The sequence below is a fragment of the Cyprinodon tularosa genome, unplaced genomic scaffold, assembly GCF_016077235.1.
Source record: "Cyprinodon tularosa strain WSP-4 unplaced genomic scaffold, ASM1607723v1 ctg30, whole genome shotgun sequence".
Taxonomy (NCBI): Eukaryota; Metazoa; Chordata; class Actinopteri; order Cyprinodontiformes; family Cyprinodontidae; genus Cyprinodon; species Cyprinodon tularosa.
Genome location: NW_024039008.1, coordinates 4,330,786 through 4,349,932, shown reverse-complemented (window position 1 = coordinate 4,349,932; position 19,147 = coordinate 4,330,786). Strand labels below are relative to the sequence as shown.

The following is a 19,147-nucleotide window of genomic DNA, read 5'->3' as shown; positions in this document are numbered from 1 at the left end:
AAGTAAATAAATTGCAATTAAATATACAAGATATTTTGGAAAAACTTTCTACTTGTAAATGTTTTTTTCATTTAATAAATTACCTTAAGAAAACGAAATTGATAGAATATAAGATTCAGTAACTTAATTATTATAATTTTTTGTGGGAAAATTTATATAGAGCACCCCGATTCACACTCTATTCCAGTAGATGACGGTAATTCGCATCATTAAGTTGCTTGTCAACCGCCCTAAAAAAAAGAAGAAGAAGAAGTTGTCCAATCAGAAGAGAGTATGGGCGGATCTTCCGCGTTTCTTCCTTGGAGGGAAGAATCAAAACATTAAACGCAGCTTCGGTTCTTTTGATAACCTTTCATTCCGGTTTCGTTAATCGCCATAAAGATTAGTAAATAGCGTATTTTAAACAATAAGTCATAAAAATAATTTGTAAAACGACAACATCCAAAATGCAGCCGACCCTATGTGAGCAATGTGGAGTTTTGCTTCTATAGAATTAGCCCTGTTAGCTTACATCGGATGAAAGCTTTCTAAAGCTTCCCCATTCATTTCGCCATGAGCTAAGCAGACAGAGATTAGGTGATCATCGGTGGTCATGGATCGCGACGAGGAGAAGCTTGCAAGTCAGCTGTGCGCTGCGGTGAGCGATGGGGATCCCAGGTCGGTCACACGCCTCCAGACATCTTTCTTTAACCCTGAGTTTGTGCATGTGGATCAGATTAAATCTAACTACTACCACGTTAAAACAGCGAGAGTCGTTCAGTCTAACTGTAGTCTTAAGTATTTATTTAGTATAACATTAGACACTAACAAATAATAGGAGTTTTGCAATTAAAAGATGAATGAACGTTTCAAAGTGAATGCACTATATCTGAAATATTTGTATGTTTTTGTCAGTCCTGGCTGCGGATCTGCAGAGTTGCTGTTTGAATTTAACTATTTTTAAACAAATTTTTGAGATAATTCTTATAGATAGAAAGCACACAGAGCATGCTACTTCGGTAAATTTGGGAAGATATTCGACTTTTCGGTCTAACAATCTGTTCCCTCTGTGTCGGGAGCGCGCATCGCAGCCAGAGAGGCGGATCTCGTTAAAAACAGCTCATATTATCATCCCAAGGTTGTAACATTCAGTTTAATCGGCTGCTGTTGTTTACAAAATTTTAAAATATATAAATAAACGAGATCCTTTTACGTTGTTAGAATCGGTCTTTTTCAATTTTTTTCACTTAAGCCTGACAGAAAAACAAGTCAGTCGCCAAACACAGATTTCCATTTTTTCATTGCTGATATAAGATGATGGAAACTGATAGCAGGACACAAAAAGTAAGACTTTCTGCAAAGATGAGAGCCCTAGTTCCAACAGTATGACGTGAAAGGGCGTCACATGATGCTGTTGGTCCCATTGCAGTTGAAAAATGGTATTTTGTCCATAAAGATAATCTCTCCTTCCATCTTTAAGTCATTGTCCTCCACCTTAAAGCCCTGGCTTTCCAAAATTGACACATCAAGATAACCTTTGCTGTGCTTCACCACTTAGGTGTCCTCCTCTGAATCAAAAAACACACACGGAATAAAAAACCTCTGTTGCCATCTTCATGCTAGTGCATTTTAGAAGGAAAGCAAAGGCATATAAGGCTTATTCCATTATGTCTTTATCTGTAGTTTTCGTCACCGATGCTTGTAATACAGCATTCAAAATATGGGCTGAGCAAAGATGAAGCACTGTAAAGGTTGGGATTTCTTTCCTTTTTTTTTTTTTCTCCATACATTGTTATATGCTCAGCCAAGGTAGACAGAAACATCTTTGTTGAATGCAATAAACACGCCGTTAATCATAGCCCAGCTATGATCTGTCTCAACAAGGGTGTTGTGATATTATACGCATCGTGATACTTGGGTCACGATACATTGATATATTGCGATATTCTACCCAGCTAATATTAAAATTAAAGGTAGAGATGAAAAAGCAAGTGCTGTGTATGTTCATCAGGAGATATTGATGTTTTGCACAATTTCAATGAAAAAAAGTGCAGTTGCAAGCACTTCCATTGTAAAATAAAGTGCAACAAGTTTCTTTTAACCGAAACTGGTGTTTAGACATCTCAAAATAGTCATTGCAACATAATGACTACATTGTAACAACCATAAAAGTGAGAATATAAGGGATAAAGTTAGCCTCGTGAGACCATCCTGATCTTGCGAGCTTTCAAGGTTTCACTCGCAGATCAGTCTGGCTACTTTCCGTTAAAGAAAATTTGGAGCAGTTTACCAAACGAGCGTCCAATCAGCTTTGGCTTTGAGGCGGGTTGAGGTGTGACGCAACAAGAAGCACGACAGTTCAGTCTAAAGAACATGGCGGCTTCATCCGATGAAACTAGCGTTAGCGTGACTATCGAGCAAGTTTTATCAGAATTACAGAGTATTTCTTCACTGAAAGAAGAGCAAAAAACTGCTCTGGAGGCTTTTCTCAGAGGAAAGATGTTTTTGCTCTTCTCCCGACTGGTTTCGGCAAGAGTTTGATCTATCAATAGGCTTGTGTTTGTGTTTTCGTCGTCGCTCTGTTAGTACGTTATATGCTTCGTTGATCTGATTGGTTTATTTGGCCCGTCTATCACCAACATAGGCCAATCAGCTAACCAGTATTTTCGGCCCTTTCCAAAATTACTTCAACGGAAGGTTTCCAGATGGATATGCGGAGCAAATCCAGCAAATCCATCTGGCGGAGTCAGGTTAGCATAAAGTACCCTGAGTTACTGATAACATTCTGTGACCAGTAGGGGAAGGTTGTCCTTTCCGGTGCCAGGCAGAACTAGCACAGAATACAGAAACTTTTTGGTATTTTCCGCACAACACTGCCAGTAGCATCAAGGTACAGAGTGATGGGTTTTTTTTTTTATTTAATTTTTTTTAGGTCTTCTGTCAAAATTTTAAATCCACCCTGTGTGTAGGAATGTAGAGCAAACGGATCAAGTTGTAAGTGCTGCAGATAACCTTTAAAAGATACATGACTGCCGCCCTCCAGGATTACTTTTTGAGTAAGCATCAGTTCTGACATTACATCGTTGTGAAGCCTTGAGGTCGTCTTCATTTTATAGGATATTTTTTTTTAAACATCCTTGGTCATGCTACAAGTTATGTTGCCAGCCGTGTATTCTTCAGCATGATGTAAGGGATATTGCTGACACCTTTGCTTAGAGCTTTTATTTTTCCTCTTCGCACGTACTTTGCAGGTCAAGATCTCCTTTGATCTTTTCTGTGTGTAACAGCACCAACACAAATCACTTGAAAACTTTTTTATATTGGGACTGGGCTTGTTTCTCTCAGAGAAAATGTAGACAGCTGCACACTAATCAGAAGTGCATCTTGCTTTTGTGTCTATGAAATTTTTTTATGCTTGTACTTAAATGCAAGTATGGTTCTCTTTCATAGACTCATGATATAATGTGTCTTTCCATGGTGATCTGACTTTATTCATGTATTCATGTTTAGTATTTATTTTGTGTCACTGTTTTTTTGTAATACAAATTTTGAACCTTTTTTGGCCTGTTTTGCAACGTCTATTGTCAATCCCTTCCCACTTTACTGTCAGTGACTTCAGCTGCTGGTATGTCTTCAGTATCCTCACTGTTACTGTCCACCTTTTCATCCTTTACATCATCTGACTTTCCCTTTCCATGGATTTTCTTTGCTTGCTTTATCTAAAATGAAAAAAAAAATGTTATTTCATAAGATAAAACAAGATTGATACTGGAGCTGCACGATATATTGAAAAACTTTCATCATTGTGATATTGGCAGGTGTGATATGCATTAATAAAATGATACGGGATACTTTCTAATTATTTAACGTATAAGAAAGGCATTTTCTTACATGCACACCTTGACCAGTCTGCTGAGACCTTAAATACCTAGTGAAGCAAAGCCCTTCAGTATTGGTGCACGTCACCCTTTGCCTCAATGGTACAGTTTACAACAACAACCAGCATGTCGGGGGATGAAGACATCAATGAAGATTAAAGCAGAATGCAACTGTTTCCTAAGACAATGCACCTCTGGAATTGGGACTGCTTCGGTTTTGCAGCACAGGACGAATTATAGACACAAGTAATATGCAAGTCATGCCGAAAAAAAGTTGCTAAGTCTAGGGGAAACAAAACATATCTCCACAGCCACCTTCAACACAACCACAAGGAACTTAATGCTTGATATAAAACTCCACAGTCAAATCCGGTAAAGTCAATTTGCAAACAAGAATTAGAGAAAGTTTCATATCTGTTTCTCCTTATGAAAAGACTTTGGGGCGACACAAAGCATGAACTACAGCCATTATGTGATATACACTATATTGCCAAAAGTATTTGCTCACCTGCCTTGACTCACATATGAGCTTAAGTGACATCCCGTTCCTAATCCATAGGGTTCAATATGACGTCGGTCCACCCTTTGCAGCTAGAACAGCTTCAACTCTTCTGGGAAGGCTGTCCACAAGGTTTAGGAGTGTGTTTATGGGAATTTTTGACCATTCTTCCAGAAGCGCATTTGTGAGGTCGCACACTGATGTTGGACGAGAAGGCCTGGCTCTCAGTCTCCGCTCTAATTCATCCCAAAGGTGTTCTATCGGGTTGAGGTCAGGACTCTGTGCAGGCCAGTCAAGTTCATCCACACCAGACTCTGTCATCCATGTCTTTATGGACCTTGCTTTGTGCACTGGTGCACAGTCATGTTGGAAGAGGAAGGGGCCAGCTCCAAACTGTTCCCACAAAGTTGGGAGCATGGAATTGTCCAAAATGTCTTGGTATGCTGAAGCATTCAGAGTTCCTTTCCTTGGAACTAAGGGGCCAAGCCCAGCTCCTGAAAAACAACCCCACACCATAATCCCCCCTTCACCAAACTTTACACTTGGCACAATGCAGTCAGACAAGTACCGTTCTCCTGGCAACCGCCAAACCCAGACCCGTCCATCAGATTGCCAGATGGAGAAGCGCGATTCGTCACTCCAGAGAACGCGTCTCCACTGCTCTAGAGTCCAGTGGCGGCGTGCTTTACACCACCGCATCCGACGCTTTGCATTGCACTTGGTGATGTATGGCTTGGATGCAGCTGCTCGACCATGGAAACCCATTCCATGAAGCTCTCTGCGCACTGTTCTTGAGCTAATCTGAAGGCCACATGAAGTTTGGAGGTCTGTAGTGATTGACTCTGCAGAAAGTTGGCGACCTCTTCGCACTATGCGCTTCAGCATCCGCTGACCCCGCTCCGTCAGTTTACGTGGCCTACCACTTCGTGGCTGAGTTGCTGTCGTTCCCAAACACTTCCATTTTCTTATAATACAGCTGACAGTTGACTGTGGAATATTTAGGAGCGAGGAAATTTCACGACTGGATTTGTTGCACAGGTGGCATCCTATCACAGTTCCACGCTGGAATTCACTGAGCTCCTGAGAGCGACCCATTCTTTCACAAATGTTTGTAAAAACAGTCTGCATGCCTAGGTGCTTGAATTTATACACCTGTGGCCATGGAAGTGATTGGAACACCTGATTCCAATAATTTGGATGGGTGAGCAAATACTTTTGGCAATATAGTGTATAGTGAAGTGCACACACTTAGTTAACATGGTGTGTTAAGAGGGCTTTTTGGATGTGGCTTCAAAGTTACATCTTTTATTTTTCATTTTCAAATCTCAAATTATTTTTCATACTTTTTTTAATGGAAATATTAGTATTTTTGCTCAATAGCTTCCAGGTCATGTGATCAATTGACTCAAAATCAGTGTCGGATATTCGTGTTCCATTGTCTTCAAAAGTAAGGTTTTTTTTTATTTTTCCATTTCAGTTCTTGAATTAGTTTTAATTAATTCTTATTATGGAAATATTAGCATTTTTGCTTAATAGCGTCCATGTAATGAGTTCAAAATTTGTGTTGGATCATCGTTTTCCATCGGCTTCAAGAGATGCACCTTTTATTTTTGCATTTCTAGACTCTTAATAGTTTTTAAATAATATATGCTTAAATATTAACATTTTGGCTTAATAGTTTCCAGGTTTTGTGACTGACTGACACAAAATCTATAAGGGATGATGGTACTGTACTGGTTTCATGAGACACACCTTTTTAGTTTTGCATATCAAATCTCTAGATATTTATCAGTTTTTGTATGTGGGATAAATACTAACATTGTAGCTTGAGAGCTTCTCAGGTTCAAAATCTTACACTTTTATTTTGAAAATAAGAAGTCTATACATGCTGTAGCCATTTTCTCTCGCCGTTTTTCTACTGTAAGGTCTCTAATATGAGATACAGTCTGAGGGTTAAGGGTCTTGCTCAGAGGGGCAGTCTGTGGGATTGGGGCTTGAACTCAGAACCTCTGGGACCCAAGTGCAATGCCCTAATCACCGTGGTCGGCTTTACATACGTTTATTTTGGATACATAGTGTTTAAGATTGTTATTATTGTTTGTAAGTTGTATACAACCTTTTTACCAGGGTTTCACAGGTCTTTATTCATTGCAGAAATGTGCAGCTGTTCCTTTCCAAGGGTGCAAGCCCTAACCTGGTGGGCAGTGAAGGTGTGGCTGCAATACACTTGGCAGTTGGTAACGAGACAGAAAAGAATATACGCTGCTTGAAAATGCTGCTGCAGCATGGAGCCGATCCCAACATAAGGTATAGTTTTATACATTGGAATCAAAAAAAATGTTCAAAAAGCAGTTGAATTAAGCTGCTTAAAAAACATATTCTACACCAGTTTAAACTGATTTTGTATTGTTTTCTCTATTAGGTCTTCTGAAGGTCTGACTCCTCTTCATGTTGCTGCTCTTTGGGGATGTTACCAAAATCTCAAGGTGCTGTTGATGAATGGAGGGAACCCAAACGTAAAAGATGATGTAAGTCATAATAGTTGAACAGCTTGTTTTCAGCTGATTTAGTACTGAGATCTGGGTCAAGTTTATACCTGGATTTGCACTGTAGAATACTGAAAGTGGCTTTTCAGAGACTACTTGTGAGTAAAAGTGGATTGACTTTGTATGCCAGCAGCAATCAGGACATAATTCATTTCTTAGTTTGTTTATATCTCATTTATTCAATAAAAATGGAAATCTTGAGGCACGTTAAGAAATTGGTCCAAGTTATATCCAGTTTTATAAAACCCTGTTCACCTCAGAATCAAGTGTATTCATGACAAAATGATTTAATTGTATAGTCAGTTCAGATCAACCTTTATTTATTTTTTATTTGTACAGATGGAGAATAAACAGTAAGTCCAACAAACGGGGAAATGATCAATTCTGTCAAAAAATAGGTTGCAAAAACAGAACTTAACAATCTCTTAAGAACTTCACATCGTATCACTCACTCACTCACTCACTCACTCACTCACTCACTCACTCACTCACTCACTCACTCACTCACTCACTCACTCACTCACTCACTCACTCACTCACTCACTCACTCACTCACTCACTCACTCACTCACTCACAAAAACTATAGAAAAGAGCAGTGAAGATTTCCAGACAAAGGCTGTGCAGTCAAAAAATCTAAATATAATTTTTTTACTACTTTTCAAGGCAGCACTTTAAAAAAGATGAAATTGTCCCGAGAGCTGTTCCAAACTAAATTTCCTTTTTGTTTTACACTTGCGTAAACAAAATGACAAATAAAATCTGTCTAAGTCTAAGATCACATCAAAGCAGGAAGAAGGAGAAGGGAAGTCCACTATTTCAGAATGATAAACTTCACTGCGCATTGGCAGAGAAACAGGCAGATGGATTAAAATTCAACAGGAAAACAAATAAAAATAGGAAAATACTAAATACAAACTATGTGGATGTGAAGATGTAACATACAACAGAATGGGTTGTTGACTGTTTCTTTAATTTCGGGCAAAAGTTCCTGTGATGTTATGACCCGGAAAGCTCTTGAACTCCAATACCCAGTATGCAATGGGGCGCATGGCGTCATGGGTTGGAGGCCAGAGCGAGAGGGCAGGTCTGGATGTAGCTTGCTACTGAAAGGTTCTGTGGAAGTTTGGAAATAAATATACAGAACAAGTTTACACGCCTCGTCTGTTCTATATAGAATCGAAGAACACGGTTCCAAAAATCTTTCAATGTCATCGTTACTTGTGTGTTAGAGACCATTATTTCAATTTTCAATGAATCCGGGTTAATCAGATACATTAAGTGAATACATTTTGTTTTTGTCTTAAAGGACATAGAGTACACAGAATGACCTCTGTAATGCAGTGATAAAGCATTAATATCTTTTCAATTCTTCTGATACACACTAAAACTGTTAAGAAATAATAAAGAAAATAGAGAAGCAAACTAAGGCGGCTTATCTGACTGCTCTCCTGCTGACTTAGTGTATAAAACAGTTTACTGACTGCAACAAGAGGCCTCTTTATTTGTTCAGAATCATCCATCTGCCAAGACAACCCAGTTTAAATGTTATCATGTTACAAAAAATATCAGTTTTGAGAAAAGGAAAATAGACATGAGTTACTTTAACTCGTTCATGTTCAGGCTCTTGTTGTTTTACAGGATCTATCATTGTTCAGCTTCAATTATTTATTTATTTTTTATTTCTGTTTGGTACAGGAAGGGAACACACCAGCGAAGCTAGCAGAGCAACACGACAACAAGAAATGTGCCTCTCTTCTTCAAGAATACCAGTTCAGCTCAGCTGAGGCAGACGACCACTTTCCTCGGTTCCAGTACTGTAAGAAATGTAAGGAAGTTTTCTTAAAAAAATGTTTTGGGCTAAAAATATTCGATTTTTCCAATCTGCAGAAACTATAGTATATCAGTAATAATAGAAATAAACACATATGTCATCAGGTGTTTCTTCAAAGTCATAAATTACTTTTTGTTTTTATATTTCTCTTTACTTTTCACAATCTGACGGCTAAAAACAGGCAAACAATATTTCAGTGTTTACTTATTCTGACCAACTTTAAACAAATCAAATTGTTTATGGTTGCAAAAAAATTAATCAAGTATATTCGATGTATCGCCCATCCCTAGTTGCAAAGAATAAAAATTTTGCACAACTCTCTATTAAATATATTGGCATTAGATAAATACTGCAAAATGTATAAAGAGCAAATCTTTACAGATAATCTGTGTTTCTTTCTTTTTTTGTCAAAGCTGTGTACTCAGACCAGGCTGACACGTCCAGCTACCCTGAATCAGACTACAGCTTCAGTTCCCGCTCTTCCATGATAAGTGATTTTGGTGAAGGCCTGCTGAGCAGCACAAGGTTTTCCTCCGTATTGAACTCGTCTAACATAGACGGAAGACCAAGTTGCGTTGGAGTATCATTTAATGGACCTTCTGTTCTGTCAAGCACTCGCATTTCTGCAGCAGGCCCTGCAGGTGACGTGGCAGCTCCAAAAGAGGATGCTTTCTGTTTAATTGATGCATCGATGACCAAAGATGACAAAAAGGCAGCTTGTATTAATGGTGTGGCGTCTCCTTCCAGCAGCAATGCTCCTCATGAGTATTTTTCCAAACGAGCGAGTCGAAAGAGTGTTTGCTTCAGAAATGTAGATGAATATTTTCCTGTATTTAGCCCAGAATCCCCTAAGCAAGGCATTGCCACTGAAAGCGACCAGTCGACGGAAACTTTACCCTTTGACATGTCTGAATACACAGACTTCCTAAATTCGGATCGCTTAGCCACAGTTTTACCAGAGCAGGGGATCGACGTCACATCACCGGACCATGTGTTTGTCTTCAGTAGAACTAGCAGTGATAAAACTCCTGAGGACTTGGAGAAAACGGTAATAAGCCACTGTGATCTCAAACTGAATGATGATGAACCAGAGGGGCAGGATAACACAGAACGTCAGGAGAGTCCTTCTAAACGAAAAGAGCAGACGCATGCAGGCAGCAGCAGCGGGACTAGTAGCAGTCAGTACAGTAGCTGTGAGAGTGACCATTACTCCAGCTGTCTGGATGCTCCTTTACACCCAAAACATCCTGTATTCCCTCCTGTGGAGGTGACTGAATCCCACGAAACAACTGAACACAATTTCCCAGACTCTAAGAATGAACTTAAAAATGGAGACAGAGACAATCTTGGTGTTCAAACAGAACACAAGACGGACTCAAACCCTGAAGCTGAAGACCCTTTGTCAGGTTTGATTGATAAACTGACATTGTCTGTTGATAAATGTACAGGAAAGGAAGCTTCTATTGGTTCTTTAAGCACTGTGAGAAAACCAGATGTGGTTATGCAAGATGGTGAGGCATCTCAAGAAAACAGCGGACTTGGTTTCACTCCGACTCCTTTTGTCACTGGCAGGACACGTTCTAGATTGAGCCGCTGTTCAATGAGAACAAGCAGAACCCCTGAGAGCCTCTTAATAACCTCTGCTTTGTTTGAGGAAACGCTACCCACACCAGTTCGGATGTTCCGCAACACTCCCAGGTCTCAGGGTAGCGGACACCGTTTCAACTCTTCCAAAACACCTACTTACACATCAGACTCTTCAGAGACAGGCGGCGGAGGAGATTCTCTAGCCGAGGAGAGCCAGGACTCTCAATCAAGTACATTTAGAGATCCAAGCATCAGTAACAGCCAAGCTGATACTCTTATTCTACATAAGAGCACTGCTGAGGGATCACAGTCTTTAGAAGACACAGTGATATTAGATCACAAGAACAACTCCGACGATGAGTACGAAAGAAATTTTGCTGAGATTGTTACGGCCATAAGAGAACAGAACAGGGATTGTTCTAAAGATGGGAAACTTCTAAATGATGATCTGAGTAGTTTGCCAAAGTCCAAAGTAGAGGATCTGAAAGAGGAAGATTATTTAAATAATGATGATGTTTGGGTGACTGAAGACCACAGCTCACAGTCCGGCTCCACATCCTCTTCATCCACCTCCAGCTTTTTTTCTCCAAGGAGATCTGCAGAGGACTCTGAACGTCTGCGTACTCCAGGTACAGGATACATCCCGAGGTACAGCTTGAGCCGGCTATCAACCAGCAATCGACCGCAGCGAACGAAGGAACTGTCTTTTCACCTCCCGATGGGCGTCCACGACGTGGATGAACCGGTGGAGTATCTCTACACTGATACAGAGCAGGGCCACAAGCTCATTGAGACGCACGTCCCGCCTACGTCAGACACCTCGCTCAGCACCGGCACAAGTACCAGCGCCTGTGATGACACAGTTCTGTACGACTGGCAATCCTTGCAAACTGAAATAAAGAGTTACAAATGGAAAGAGAACCAGTCACCTGAGATGCTGGAACAGGGAGAGGAACAGAATAAATCTGAGAGCAGCCCGTTGACAGGAACTAGAGGAATGACTGACAGGGAGCTGAGGCTGAAGTTGGTGGAACTGGGAGAGAGCCCGGGTCCCATCAGCAGCCGCACCAGGCCAACATATATGAGGAGGCTCTGCCGCCTGTTGCAGGAGGCAAACTGCAACACACAGGGTCACAAGACGCAGCCAGAAAAACCTCAGAAAGGTAATGTTTATGAAATTATATTAGGTTTTGCTAGATGAGGAAATAATTCTTGTAATGTTGCACGCCTGTCAAAGCTTTCACACATGTTTTCTCCTCTTAAATTTATCTAGATTTAGGTTATAGTCCAGAACTCTATCGGGTCCTGAGGACTTTCCAGCTGCCTAACTGCCATGCTGATGAGCAGACTTTGTGCGAGCAGTTTGACCAGCCAGATCAAAACAGGAAGTGGAGAGAGGGAGTAATCAAGTCTAGCTTTAACTACCTGCTGCTTGATCCCAGGTACGTACGTTTTGTTTTTCATTTTGCTGCACATTTTTTCCACCTCTGGATGAAAGTTATTTTTAGAGAGCTTGAATAAAAGGGACATCTTTTTTTATGGTTTTAAATGACTATTACCCCATTTACACTACCCTTGAATAACCGATCCATGTCGAGACCGAGCTGCGTTTAAGCATTTTAAACATTCTTATCTATGTGTAAAGATTCTCCTCACCACTAGTTAAAATTGAAGAAGCCTCTTGGATGAGAGGCGAAATGTCTTCTAGAAAACTTCACATCCAGTTGCCTAAACTGAACTTTTAAAGCTCATTTCTATCTAGTTTGAGCATCTGCTGCTGTCAGACCACGTCCCAACTTGCTAAATATTACATGATAACATAAAATGCAAGTTCATCATAACAGTTACTGCATTCCTAACTGTCCTTTGCAATACAAATGTTGCACATATTCGATAACGCTTGTGTAGAATACCAATTTTGCAGCTGTGAGTATTAACCAGTACAGATATTGATAAATCAGACATACTTTGATTCAATATTTTATAGTGTGGAATGATAGAAAAGGCTTGATCAAGTGATATTTCTCAGAGAGCAATAACTAACAAGTTAGTTATTGGAACTACTTAGCTATTTTCTTTATTCACCTAAGAGGCAAATACACTTTAAACAAAAGTGAATGGAAAAGAAGTGTTTCTACAAGCTTTCTAATATTGGAGATTTTGGAAGCATGCTGATATATTTTTCCGTAAAAGTTCAAAAAAATCCACTGGACTTGTTTTTCAAGATTTTGAAGACGTTTCGCCACCTCTCCAGGAAGCTTTCTCAATTCAAATGTCTTCTATCAGACATGGGCAATGTGGAGTCAACAAGTCATCTCCATGTCATGTATTTGTTCTACCCAGCCACTGAAGCAGGTGAGTCCAATCTTCACCGTGAATTAACCTGTGCAGATTGGACTCACCTGGTTAATTGGCTGGGTAGGTTAAATACATGACATGGAGATGACTTGTTGACTCCACATTGCCCATGTCTGTCTTATATAGGCAAAGCCTTGTATTGCTTGGAAACATGCAAATGGACCCGATGAGTGGGTCGCTTGGTTCTATTGTTAGCCTGTAATATCTGAAATCTGTCTATGATTCTGAAGGTCGGTCGTTAAAGGGGGGGGTGTATCCTGTAATACCTGAAACCTGTCTGTGATTGTTAAGGGTTGGTCGTTAAGGAGGTATTGTTCACCGGCTGGAGCGGGTAGGTGCTTTGTTCCTCTGTGATGGGGTGGGGGGTGTGAGGATATCTGGAAGGGATCGTCTCTATAACTGAATTGTAAGTTTTTGAAAGCTTGAATCTGAGTCCACCACCTCTGTTTAAAGTTGTTTTTTCTCCCTTGTTGTGTTTGTATTTTGAGAAGAATAGTTGGTTGGTTATGTGCTACCTGTGATTAGTGAAGCAGGACGGTTGAGTTGGCTGAAACAAAGAAGCCGCTGTCAGTGTGGTCATTTTTCAAGGAATCAACATGGTGGGGAGATATAGATAATACCAGCAAATATTATTCCCCATAACCGCAATAAAAATATTTATATCGGCCTTAACTTTCATATCTCTGCATATCTTTTTATATTAATGCTGTAATGATGATTCATTTCTTCAATTTTCCAGAAAGTAATACTATACTTCTTGTTCCATTAGGGTGACAAAGAACCTCCCGTTCCGCAGCCACGCTATAACTCCTCAGGAGTGCTTTCAGACGTTTATTCACGCCATATTTTATGTGGGCAAAGGAAAACGCTCCCGCCCCTACAGTCACCTTTATGAGGCTTTAGAGTACTACAGAGGGGAGAAGAGTGCCAAGGTAAGACTGCCAGGACACGACTGACCCAAAAAGAGATGCACTGATACCTGAAGTGAACGTATCGGTTAAAACCGATCTGAAACTCCTGTTGAATTAATGAACTGTATGCCTTATAATGTCAGTGAAGGAATCAGGTTTGCCATAAACATTGTTAAAAAAAAAAAAAAAAGGTAGAAAATCAGGACAGATGTAAATAATCAAGAGCGGAATGATGATGTAATCAGAGTGGCAGTCAGAAAGTTGTAGTTATTGGATCATTGTAGCTTTACTGCGGTGTAGATAGAAATGACTGGATGGGAAACGATGGATCGGCGTCGTTCATCTGATCCAGTCTGGTCCAGCTGATTAGTAGCGACGCTGATATCAGAGCTGATTATTGGATCTGTGCATCTCTAGTCTGGAAAAACTAGAAGGGTGTTAGACCTCGTTGACGTCAATTTTTTTTTATAACAGCCTCTTTTCTTCATTTTGACAGAAACTCTGTCCAAAAGTGAAGCACATCCTGCAGGTATGGACGGCCGGACAGGGAGTCATCTCACTGCACTGTTTCCAGAATGTCATTCCGGTTGAAGCGTACACTAGAGAGGCCTGCATGGTGGAGGCAATCGGTGAGTTGAAACCTCCTGTTGATAAATATCCATGCAGTGTATGATGTCAGTCCAATAATAATTTGATCATTTTATAGAAAAAAATTGAATAATAAATCAACCAAAAGCCATGAAAATCTAATTCAATTCAGAAATATTTGATTGATCCCAAAGGGAATTAAAAGGTTTATTAATTGATAGTTTTTTATTCAATGTGTCGTTGTAGCTGTAGGCAGGAAGGACCCTCCATGTTGACTCGCCTCTAATTGTAGAAGTTGTGATGTTTAACAAAGTTGTGAGGATGATGCTCTGGGTTTTCCATAATATTCTGTTGAATCAACATACTGTTTGTGGCTCTATTTGTCCTAAAAATAGTTGCCTCGATCTTACTGTCAAATTGAACTAGTGAGGCCTGCAGTTAATTAGATAAATCTGAGAGGACAAGGAGTTAATGGTCCTCGTAGAAGCAGGGCCCCCCTTGTTCCCCAGTCTGCTTCTTTACGCCCCCACAGGGATTGCCTTTCACCTCTGTAGACTCCCTCTACTTTGCCTCGATTGGTAGCAAAAGGAACTGAGGAACCTGGACCGAGGGAGTCTGAGAACAGCAGACAGAGAGCTGACCTTTGAACCTGGGCCTCCTTTCCACAGCTTTACCGGGTCCATTTCTTGTGCATTTTGAGCGCCTGCATCAAAACCTCTAGCAGGAAGGTGATAGCAGATGATTCTTTCAAATTTCCACGTTGGAATTCATAACACCCTCCCTTGGATATGTAATAAACATACAAAGTCTTCTCTTTCCCACAAAGGTTTCTGACATGATCTGTTCCCCTATTTTAGAAATTATGTTGGCAAGCACCAAAAAAAACCTTTTAAAGTGCTTCCCATAAGGTTCTCACAGAAACCGGTCGGTTTTTTACCAAACAATAGATTCCCCGCCGTGTAGCTAATCTTTTACTTAATCCTCATTCAAAGGTTCAGCTTTATTCCCACCTCAATGGTCAAAGAACTATCAGAGATACGCTCTCAGGGAGCACAGCTTCCCCAGGTGTCTTTCTGCCATACCTTCTGCAGTTAGACCTCTGTAAGTTCCTAACCATGACCATCTGCAGTGCTCTGGGGTTTAGCGAGGAGACCAACTTCCCATCTGTCAATTCCAACATGTTCTTCACATTCGGTTTCTTGAAAGTAACTCATTCTTTTCAGGAATGAACAATAAACTGGGTCATTTTCTAGACCTCTTTATAACAGCACAAAAAAAGTTACAGTTTGTCTGAAATGACGCGTTTTAGCTTCTCACTTCAATAGCTAAGCTGTTTGGAAGCCTAGGATGAAACTCCTATAACAGAAATAGTTTGCTGAAAGCCCTATAACCCGCCCTTCATCTCTGATCCAAAAAGTCAATTCCAGGACCTTTGTTAACAGACTGAGGCCCTTCGCTGTCTGTCCCACCGCTGCTCAGGCTCTCCTAAGTCTCCATTATCAACAAGTCTGCCACAGACACTCAGTGATGCAATAACAGAGGCTCAGCTCCTCCGTTTGCTCTAAAACTAATTTGCTATGGTATCAAAAATGACAAAAGGAGTATTTTTCTTAGTTTTGGTATGGATTTTTTTTATCCCAACAGGAAAAAAAAAAACCAACACGATAAAAGAGAGATAAAACGTCAAATATACTACAGCATAAACAAGGTTAAAAGCCCATCCGAATAGCTGCTTCTTATGTCTTTTGGAAACGGTTTGCCTTTTTGAATGTGTCTAAAATTTCTTGAGGATGTTATGATGGCCAAATCTGTCCTTATTCCAGGGCTGAAGATGCTGACCAATCAGAAGCGAGGGGATTTCTATGGGCTGGTGTCAAACTGGGACTTTAGGAGGAAACGGGAGCTTGGGATCCATCTGCTGTACCGAGCCATGCAGATCTTCCTGGCTGAGGGTGAGAGACAGCTTAGACCAGCAGACATTAGGCAGTAGAGACCCCCCACTAGAGAGGCCAGGGGGGGGGGGGGGGGGCTGTCACGAAAATGCCAACACTGACTAGATGAAATACCACTATGTATAAAGGGAGTTTGACTGTTAGCTGCTTTTAAGCTCTTATTGAGCAAATTCATCAGGGAATGAAACTTTCCTAAACCAATAAAAACAACCATTTGAATGCATATCTGAACGTGAACATGCAACCTTATGTGAATGCAGAAAATGTTTTGTGTTTTAGGATTCTGCTCTTAAGACAAATTAAATTCCTGCATTAAACTTTGAGTAAAATGTATAATCAGTGTGACTAAATTGATCACTTCTATCCTATTGAACTGAATATGTACCTGGTCTGTTATGTTTTCTGTGATCAGACATGTTGGTGTCACTTTGTGTTTTGTTTTTCTAAAACATTTTATTTTTATTAATGTAATTGTTACCTATTATACATATATAGATTTGCTGGAGGAAAAAAAAGAAAATAGTGTGTAGTGATAGTAGTGAGCAAATGTATTTTCTTAAAGGATTGGATGTAAAAACAGAATATTTTAACATGGAAGTAGATAATGACATATTTTAGTTTTCAGCAGAACTAGTTTAAACCTTGTTCCTGTGTCACGCCTCTTTAGTTTGCATGCTGGATCTCAGGGGTTACAGCTGTTACTTGGTGTCATGATCTCCATAATTTTACCATCTCATTTACTACACTTCAGTGACCCGAGCAGCAAGCATCCGCAGAATTTATTATCTCCGCAGGGATTGATGAGCTCTCCAAGTGTTTCTTCACAAAAAACCCATTAGCAGACAAATGCAAACTTTGTGTTTCAGGATTTTTTTTCTTTACAGCCTGGTAAAAACTATACTAAACATTGTCACTTTAGTTAAACATCTGAAACCAGTTAAGATTCCGTTTCTTAAAGGGTTCAGTCAAATAATCGATTAATCTTAAATGTCACTGTTAAGCTTCCACTATCATTAATTGTGTGCATTACTGCTGATGATTTTTTTCTAACATGTATTAGAAATTGATGTTTGTACAGCGAAACTTCTATCTTCCTTTACGCTTACACTGTATCATTTTTTCTCTGTATTCAAGTTCTTTTTCTTCAGTCTTTGTAAACAGAGGAGAACAGAAAAGCTTAAACTGGAATCTGCTCAGTACCTTGTTGTTTGGGGTCCCTCTAGTGGATGAAGAGTGTCATTGATTTCTTTACATTGTATAGTACTCGCCTTCTGTCATTTTATTTTTGTGTGTTGAGAAAATGTTTGCTTTGTTTTTCATAATTAAATCCTTTAACGGTATATTTTCTGACTCGGATTTCTTTTTAAAAAGTTTTCAACACAGTCTCTGCAGATAATTAGAATTTTCTCACTTTTATGGCTTCAGGTTTTACTTTTGTCCCAATTTTGCCTCTTGGTTGTTTTTATATTACAGTTTATTGTGACCCAAATATTTTTTTCTTTTTCTTTTTTTATTCATTGCTTCAATCTTTTTAGTATAACTATAAAGGAATAGTATTTCATAATTGCTTCTTTAGGCACGTTAAATCTTTTTGCTACTCTGTGCCAGCTCCCATGGAATGATCTTCCTTTGGGCATAAGACATGTCTTCTAATTTGCTGTTTTTTAAGTCTGTTCTTAAGACCCATCTTTTTTCTTTAGCTTTTGGCTCAAGCTGAGAGGTTTCACTTTGTTTTATTGTCTCTGTATAATAATATGTATTTTATATTCGATCTTTTCTATTTCATAACGCATTGCATTTTATGATTGTGTACAGCACTTTGGTCCTGTCAGTGTATAAAGCGCTTTATAAATAAAGTTGGTACGGTACGGAATGGTACTATAGACAGTGACTACTGTGTTAAGGGTAAGTGATTCTTTAGTAAAAGTAAATTTTTTTCTTTCATGTTTAATCAGTAAATCTTCTGGGACTTACTATGAAATAAAAAGGAGTAAAAGTTAAGTTATCTTTACGCATAAACACTGACATATTTTCCAGAGGTAAAAAATATCAACCCTTTTCCAAGTGTATCTTGTTCTAAAGTAAGTTAAATATAGCTATTTCAGTTACTGGGTCAGCTTATGTTTTCATTTTTATTTACATAATTCAACTCTAAAAAGTATTTGATTCAAACTTTAACTTATTTAAAGTTTGCATCTTAACACTTATTTAAGGTTAAAAGAAAAATAAGCATTAGTTTAGCAACACAGTTCCTAAAAAGTACAAAAGAAAACTGATGCGCATTGACTTGGCAATGCAAGATGTTTTTTGATTAATCAAACATGAATCATTTTTGCAAGAACTGCTGCTGTTTACTGTTAGCATGACTCATTCAGTTTCAGCTATAGTTTCTAGGTAATTGTTACGCAGCACTTTGTTACCAGCATCATCGTTTTCTCTGTATCACCACAGGCCTTTTTTAATCCCGAGGCAGTGACCCGAATGATGAATCATTTAATCTGATGTGGAGGGGATTCAGAGCTCATCAGAGTAGCTGCTTATTTGCACTAAAACTATTTGCATATTAGCCTTAAATAATAATTGGAAAATGAAAAAGCTTAAAATGGTGATGGCTGTGATGTTATCAAAGTACAATGATGGCCTAAAATTTCCGACAGTCATGACCTCCCTTGCACAAAAAAAGTGACTGTGGTCAAGATGTGGTGTTATTTCAGATTTAGAGCCCTTCTGTTATTTCGGTTTAGCCGGTTCTTTCCCGACTGAGTTTCCAACAGTGTTCTGTATAGGACAAAAAACCCCAGATATAAGCAAGCACTGTATTTTGCAATTTTATTGTAAAAAACGTGGCCTAAAGTAACAGCTATATAGGCTGAAGAGTTTGAATTGTGATTTTACTTCCTCTTGCTAATTCCTTTTAAAACTTCTGCTTTACTAAAATATTATTTCTACTTTTGATGGACCTAAGCTCGGTTACAGTTTTAAAGGGTTTTTGCATGTTTTAACAACATTAAATGCAC

General features: G+C 39.3%; 1 protein-coding gene across 1 annotated transcript; it reads left to right on the top strand.

The window, feature by feature from the left end:
* The first annotated feature begins 283 nt into the window (after positions 1–283).
* ankle1 (ankyrin repeat and LEM domain containing 1) lies at positions 284–17,470 on the top strand. Its single transcript, XM_038291691.1, has 9 exons — positions 284–657; positions 6,511–6,663; positions 6,779–6,884; positions 8,599–8,728; positions 9,148–11,484; positions 11,595–11,763; positions 13,449–13,611; positions 14,087–14,219; positions 16,002–17,470. Exons 1-9 carry the CDS (start codon positions 593–595, stop codon positions 16,166–16,168), a joined length of 3,423 nt encoding a protein of 1,140 aa, XP_038147619.1. The 5' UTR covers positions 284–592; the 3' UTR covers positions 16,169–17,470.
* The last annotated feature ends 1,677 nt before the right edge of the window (positions 17,471–19,147 follow it).

What these genes read in the sequence shown, in the direction of transcription:
- ankle1 (XM_038291691.1), top strand. Translation starts at nt 593, where the DNA reads ATGGATCGCGACGAGGAGAAGCTTGCAAGTCAGCTGTGCGCTGCGGTG. An exon ending in GTGAGCGATGGGGATCCCAG is followed by an intron (nt 658 to 6,510) that starts GTCGGTCACACG and finishes TATTCATTGCAG; the next exon opens with AAATGTGCAGCTGTTCCTTT. An exon ending in ACCCAAACGTAAAAGATGAT is followed by an intron (nt 6,885 to 8,598) that starts GTAAGTCATAAT and finishes TGTTTGGTACAG; the next exon opens with GAAGGGAACACACCAGCGAA.